The sequence below is a fragment of the Tupaia chinensis genome, unplaced genomic scaffold (genome assembly GCF_000334495.1).
Source record: "Tupaia chinensis unplaced genomic scaffold, TupChi_1.0 Scaffold000333_1, whole genome shotgun sequence".
Classification (NCBI taxonomy): domain Eukaryota; kingdom Metazoa; phylum Chordata; class Mammalia; order Scandentia; family Tupaiidae; genus Tupaia; species Tupaia belangeri.
The window spans coordinates 1,197,663-1,205,334 of NW_006159827.1; the positions used below are offsets into that span (position 1 = coordinate 1,197,663).

Sequence of the window (7,672 nt, forward strand, 5' to 3'; positions counted from 1 at the left end):
GAGCGACTTAACGCACAGGAAACCTGCTCGGACTGGAACTCTCAGCAGACAGAGTACCATGGTGGTCAAGGGCTCTACCGTCAGACAGCCCTGGGTTCAAATCCTCCGTGATCTCCTGGCAAATAACCGAATCTGAGCCTTAGTGTCCTCCACGGAACGGGGCTCCGGTAGTCGTAAATGTTGGAGTGAACACCCCCCCTATCCCCCCGAGTGCCAAATCTCTCTGCCACAGCCTCTCTTGAAGCATTTACTGCAGAGACTCTAAGCCTGGAGGAAGGAGAGGGCAAGGGAGCTGACTCCGCCCACCGGGGGTTAACAACAGACTGGCTGTGGTCAGCAGGGGGCAGCAGAGGGCACCACCACAGCCACTGGCACTGCTGTGCACGGAAAGCTGGATCCCACAGGGTCGAGTGCGGTCTGAATCCTAGCTCCAGCAGCATGAAAATCATGCTGGGCGTGGGCGTGGGTGTGGGCGTGTGTGTACGCATGCTCAATACCCAGACAGGATGAGACATGGAGGGCTACAGTACGACCATGCCCCGTTGAGGGGAACTATCACTCTCTCTGTGGTGAGCTCACACACCTACTCACAAATTTTTTAATTTGTTCCAAAAAAGAAAAGGGACTTTCAGGGCTGGCAGGTGGTGTGGTGTTAAGGCTCTGGACACTCCCACATGGCCAACCATGGTTCGAGTCCCGGACCTGGTGGCTTGTTTTCTCACTTGCCTTCTCTCTGTGTGTCTGTCTTTCTCTGGTCAAATTAAAATAAATGATTGAATTAAAAAAAAAAAAAAAGAAGAAGAAGAAATAAAAGAAAAAGAGAAAGAAAAGAAAAAGAAAAGGGACTTTGGACCAGTTCCTGCCAAGGAGGGAGACAAAAACAAGGGAAATATTTTCTCCGCATTGCACGTGGCTGGACCCACGCTGGGCCCTTTCCAGAGGTCATTCGCTATCACCAGAACGCATGGTGCCCTCCACAGGGGGAACCAAAGATTGAAATCTTAACGGCCTGTCAGCGGCCAGGCTGAGAGAGGGGTGGAGGGAGCCAGCAAGCACTGGGCGAGGGCTGCAGGGGTGGATGGGACAGGTGGCTGGGTGGGTGAGGAAGCTGACTGTAGCGAGGAAGCAGAAAGCGGGAGTGGGGGTGTGAAGCCAGATACACTGCAATAACCGCCGTGATGGTAACCGAATTGCTGCACGCGGGGCACCGCGCTGACCGGTTCGCCTACGTTACTCCATTATCTCTGTAAGAATTGTTACCCCACTTCACAGAAGACAAAACAGGCCTGGGGGATAGGCAGAACAGCACCAATCGGACAATGAGAGGAGGGTCGGGACCGCAGTGCTGCAAGCACCAGAGCTGTGGGTCCTCAAGCGTCCACAGCCGGGACCAGCGCTGCTGAGCTTCATCTACCCGCCGCCCGCGCGGTGAAGGAGCTGGTGCATGGTGTGGACCAGAGGCAGAGGGGGCTCCAGGCAAGGGTCCGGGCGGCAGAGGTGGGCAGAGGAGAGCATGGTCAGGGAGGGGAGGAGAAGGGCCAGGCCCAGCACGCAGCCGTCCACGCTGGGCGGAGGCCAACCCGACCACTGCTGCTCTCAGCCAGCGTTCCCCGGCTGGGCTCCGTGGGACGGGAACATGACACACACGCTGACACACACGCTGAGGTCACAAGCTCTGGAGTCGCATGGATTTGGGAAACACTGCAGAGCCCTCTCTAGTGAATTCACCATTACTAAATCAATACCAAAAGCTCTCACTAGTTTTTTTTTTAAAGGTTTTTGCTATAGAACGTGTACGCGCTCACCAGGAAGACAGAGACAGAGACAGAAAGTGAGAAATCCCCCCTAGGGGGATGGCCACGCCGCAATCCCTTCTCCTCCATTTTCCTCTCGGGATCTTGGGCATGCACGCACATGCACCTGGCGTGACTTTAAGCCACAGGGACTAGGACTCAAACCACGGTCGACTACATGAGAGTCCAGCAACGTAGCCATTACGCCAACTGCTGGTCCTAGAAAGCTCTAATTACTCTTATGGTAAACAAACTTGTGCAAGAAGGCCAACTAACAGTGGCATAGCAGCAAAACCCGATGCTCTGCAAGACTTCCTCACATGGAAAGGTTCCAGGTTCAAGCCTTGAGACCTCCCGGAATATACCTAACACGCACAAGCCTGTGACCTGGGGCTGGCTGAGGCCAGCGGTAGATTGCAGTACCAGGAGCCTGTTGGAGGTGGGGTGCTGCATTTGTCTCTCACTCTCTCTCTCTACAAGTCTCTTTATCTCTGTCTCTCAGCCATGGAAGGGGAGGTCTTCCTGGTGTAATGGCTAGCACTATAGACTCTGTCTCTCTCGTTCACAGAAAAAAGAAATGAATTTTAAATAATAAGAAAAGAAACCTGCTATATGTTGCTTGGCCCAGCATTTCCCAAACCTATCTGGATTTTTAAAAACCCTCTCTTTAAGGTTTTTGTCATAAAGTGCATGCACTCGCTAGAAAGAGAAAGACAGAAAAAAGGAGTTCGAGAAATAACCCCGCCCCTGGGGGATGGCCGTGCCACCATCTCTTCTCCTCCATTCTCCTCTTGGGATTTTGCGTACACACACACACACACGCACACACGCACACACACGCACCCAGTATGCTTCTGAAGCCACCAGGTCTGGGACTTGAACTGCGGTCGAGGCCAAGTGGGATCCAGCACCTTAACCACCACGTAACCTGCTAGTCCCAAAACCTTTTTATCACATCAATTCTAGAGTGGCTCAAAGGAATCCATGTTCTGCAGAAATCTACTTCGGGCCAGTCCCAGAGTGTGGGAGTTAATAAGCACGGTGCACTGGGAGCTGGATCCCACATGTAGCCACAGTGTGGGTCCTGGCCCCGGCAGCCCGATGGCAGGCAAACTGCTGATGGGAAGGAGAAATCGATGAAAAAAGACTGGCGAGACCCTGCACAGAGACCTCCCTGCTGGCAAGCGCTTGCATCTTTCTCACCTGGGGAGTAGACACACCCTTGGGAAGTAATACAAGAAATAGATTTTTGCTATAGGATGTGTGCCACTCACTGGAAAGACAGAAAGCAAGAAATCACTCCCCAGGGGCATGGCCACACTGCAGTCCCTTCTCCTCCATTCTCCTTTTGGGTTTGGGCATGTACGCACATACGCCTGGCATGAGTTTTAAGCTGCAGGGTCTTGGACTTGAACAGCTGAACTCTGACTACATGGGAGTCCAGCAATGTAACATTGCGCCATCTGCTGGTCCCCTCTGCTGTTTGTTTGTTTGTTTGTTTTTGCTTTTTATCTTTTTTTTTTTTTTGAGATATTTTCGCTATAGGGCGCGTGCGCTCGCCAGACAGAGAGAGACATAGAGACAGAAAGCGAGAAATCACCCCCCGGGGGAATGGTCACGCCGCAATCCCTTCTCCTCCATTCTCCTCTCGGGATCTTGGGCATGTACGCACACACGCCCAGCGTGAGTTTTAAGCCACCAGGTCCGGGACACGAACCGTGGTCAGCTACGTGGGAGTCCAGCGACATAGCCATTACACCAACTGCTGGTTCCCATCCCTCTGTTGTTTTTCATACACTAAAGCTATTCTTAGTTCACAGGCCGTAGAAAATGGGCCCTGGTCACATCTAGCCTGTGGGCCCTTGGGACCCTGAGGGAACATCACCCAGGGGTCTCTGCTCCCTGCCGGGCTCACGAAGGAGCTAGGGGAGCATGGCCCGGTGCAGGCCCACGTCTCAGCGGAGAAGGAACTGCTTACGATCCCACAGCTGAAGATGTCCACGCGCTGGGTCAGCTGCCCCACCCTGATGAAGTCCTCGGGCAGATACGCGGCGGAGGCCTGGAAGAGCTGGGTCCTCATCATGGTGTACTTGGACCTTTGGTTGACAGGACCCGGGTGGGCCCTCGCATGAGCCAGCTTGGGGGTGAAATTCCGGTCCAGCAAAACATTGGAGCTGTGGGGAAAAAGCAGAAAACTGTCTCATTTGGAGCTGGGTAGTAAGAGATTGCCATGGAGACCTTGTGAAAAATGGCCAGCAACAAGCAAGGTGGGTCTTGGCGAGTTGGGGCCACAGAAACCCTTGAGGTGGAGTTTCTGAGCCCCCCACAGAGGGCTCGCCTCTTCCAGCCACTGGAGATGGAGTTAGGACCTGGCCCCACTGCTCTGGGGGTGTGGCCAGAGGTGCGGCCTCCCTGGTCCCATCAGATGTCAACCCTGATCAGCCGCAACTGGCCACGCCCACAGGCCGTGCTGGCGTGGTCCCTTCTAAAACTGGTGTGAGCACGGCTCTGGCTTGGCCAACTCGTCTAAATGCCAACATCCCCTGCGACTAAGCCTGCCCAGATCGGAGAACAGAATAGTATCAATAACTTTGACCTGGTCCTGTAACCCATGGGCTAACTCTGAGAAAGCACTCCAAAGAGGGAGGAACAAAAAGCAAAGCTCTACACAGTATGAGAATGCTCAGTGTAGAACCGACCCCAAAAGTATTATTTTTTGGGGCGGGAAGGTGTTTGCTATAGGGCACGTGCGCTCACCAGAAAGAGAGAGAGAGACAGAAAGCGAGAAATCACCCCCCCGGGGGGGTGGTCACGCCACAATCCCTTCTCCTCCATTCTCCTCTCGGGATCTTGGGCAGGCACGCACATGCACCTGGCGTGAGCTTAAGCCAGCAGATCTGGGACATGAACAGTAGTCAATTACATGAGAGTCCAGCGACATGGCCATTATGCCAACTGCTGGTCCCCCCCAAAAGTATTTTCAAAGCAGACATCAGGTTGGGGCTGGCAGGTGGTATGGTGGATGGGCGCACTGGATTCCCACACAGCAGACCGCGTTTTCGAGTCCCGGATCTGGTGGCTCGCTTTCTCGTTTGCGGTCTCTCACTCTGTTGCTCTCTGGTCAAATAAACAAATGGGGTTAAATAAAATAATTCTTTAAAAAAAGGAAAAAAAAAAAAAAAAAAAAAGCAGGCACCAGGGCTGGCCCTGAGGTACAGGGAGCACAGTACAGAGCAAGCGGGATCCCACAGAGCCAGTGGGGTTTTGAATCCGGCCCCAAGGGCTGTACGCTGGGTTCACACACATGTGCCCAGGACCCTGATGGGCGTGACTGGGTTGATGACCTACAGGCGCTTTCTCTTCTCCTTCCTCCCCCATCCCACGCATGCACTCATGCTACCTATCATGAATAAAAACAAATGAATGAATTTTTAAAAATGAATACATTTGAAAATACTTTTTAATGTAGACACCAATTTAAATGTCTACTATGAGAAGTGATAAAGTCAATTATGAGCAAATCCCTTTGATGACCACTGAGAAGCCACTGAAAACAGCTCTGTGGCCTGGCAGTTAAGGTAGACAAATCCTACCTGACTGACCCCAGGGTTCTAGTCCCAAACTCGGGGGCTGGAGAAACAGCGGATGCCTGCGTGTGTGTGCCCAAAATCCTGACAGGATGAAGAAATGGAGACAAGACCGTGGCATGATCACTGCCCACAGGAGGATGCTCGCGCGCTCTCTCTTTTTCTGTCTCCCTCTGCCAAGTGCACATGCCCCTTGGTAAGTTACAAGGAAGAAAATACAAAAATGTAACCACATGATGAGGGCCAGAAGGTGGTGAAGGCACTGGGTCCCACATGACTGACTCCCTGGTTTAACTCTCAAACCTAAAAGCAAGCAAGGCACATGTGCCCAATACCCGAACAGGGGAATGGAAGGCAGGGGACTGGCGTGGCCATCCCCCCGGGGGTTGATTTGTCATCTTCCCTCTCTGTCTCTCTCAGGCAAGCACATGCACCCTATGGAAAAAAAAAAAAAAAAAGCACAGGAATCAGCAGTTAGTGCAATGGCCATGTCACTGGATTCCCATGAAGTCGACCATGGTTCGAGTCCCAGACCCGGTGGCTTAAACTCATACTGGGCGTGTGTGCATGCGTGCCCAAGATCCTGAGAGGAGAATGGAGGAGAAGGGATTGCGGAGTGGCCATCCCACATGGGGGGAGGTTTCTCACTTTCTGTTTCTCTCCCTCTCTCTGTCTGTCTGGCGAGCACACGTGCCTATAGCAAAAACCTCTCTCAGAAAATAAATACAAAACAACATAATGAGCACTACCCTGATGCTCAAGAGAATCCAGATCCAACATGGCAACCACGGTTCAAATCCCTACACAACATACCAGGCACACGTGCAAATGCCCGCTATCTGACGGCTGGAGGGCTAGAGGGAGGCGACCTCAGTGTGGCCGGACCCTGCGGAGTTGAGGAGTGCTCTTCTCTCTCTCTGTCTCTCTCCCTCCCTCCCTCTCTCAGGCATGGGTATTCTATCATGAATAATCAAAACCAACCATGCTGATATGCAACGTGCAGAAACGCTTACTACGTTTAAACGAAGGGAAGAAAAACAGAATATGAAGTGGTGACCAGGTAACTGCTACCTCAGAGCTAAGGGTTCGCACAGGCTGGGGCTGAAAAAAGGAACCAGGCGCGGAGGCCACCTGATGAGTCAGAGCAGCGGGGCAGTGACTCTCTCACCCTCTGACTCCCTTCCTTGCAATTATAATTGTTGGTGCAATCAAATAAAAGCCAGAGAAAAAGGAACTCTCATACGCGGCCGTGGGAAAGTAAGCCAGCAAGGCCACTATGGAAGCCGGACGGCGGGTTTCCCAGAAAACACAAAGCAGACTCCTCTCGGGACCCAGCCCTCCCGCTCCTGGGGACACACGAGGAGGGAGAATCCGTGTGCAAAGACAGACCTGCACTCCCATTTACTCCAGCCCTCATCGCAGCAGCCAAGACGTGGCTTCAACCTAAATGTCCATCAGAAGATGAGCGGGAAAAGAAAAGGGGGGGGGGCAGGTGGTGTGCTGGCTAAGGTGCTAGACTCCCACAGAGATGACCGCGGTTCGAATCCCGCCTGGCCTGGCGGCTTGCCTTTCTCACTTTCCCTTTCTCTTTTGGTCTCATCCAATTAAAAAATAAATAATAATAACAAATAAAATTAAATAAATTAATTTCTTTTTTAAAAAATAGAAGAAAATGTGGGATGGATGGCCCCGTGGCCTAGTGGTTAAGGGAGCTATATCGTGCATAGCTGACAGCACAGTTTGAGTTCCCAGACCCAGTGGCTTCAAAAATATGCCATGCCGTGGCCTGTAGGTGGCATGGTGGTTAAGGGTGCTGAATTCCCACATGGCTGGCTGCGGTTCCAGTCCCAGACCTGGCGGCTTGCTTTTTCTCCTTCTCTTTCTCCCTCTTCTCTGTCTCTCTCTGGTTAAATTAAAAAAATAATGACAAATGAAATTAACTAAATAAATAATTCTTTAAAAAAAATATATGCCATGCCTATGTGCATGGGCACCCAAAACCCTGACAAGGTGGGAAAATGAAGAAGACGCTGTGGTATAACCACACCTCGCTGGAGGGTGCTTCTCTCTCTCCGCGCTCTCTGTCTCTCTCTGGCTAACCCGCCCTCTGGCAAACTTGATGGGAAAAAAAATAACGAGTGGTATATATGAGGGAATTTCAAAACTGGAATTAATGAACAAGTTAAATGAACAAGCAAAAATTAATGAACAAGCAAAAAAAAGGAAATCTATGCAGCTTTTCCTAGTACACACATTTTCCATGAACTTTTTGAGGACACCCCCCCCCCCCAC

General features: G+C 51.8%; 1 protein-coding gene across 1 annotated transcript in view; it reads right to left on the reverse strand.

Annotated features, from left to right (window-relative positions):
• The window catches only part of IRAK2 (interleukin 1 receptor associated kinase 2), an 81,242-nt gene that overhangs the window by 19,544 nt on the left and 54,026 nt on the right, over positions 1-7,672 (reverse strand). The window contains 1 exon segment of the mRNA XM_006151995.2: positions 3,772-3,967. Within this exon segment, the coding sequence (XP_006152057.1) occupies positions 3,772-3,967 (196 nt within the window).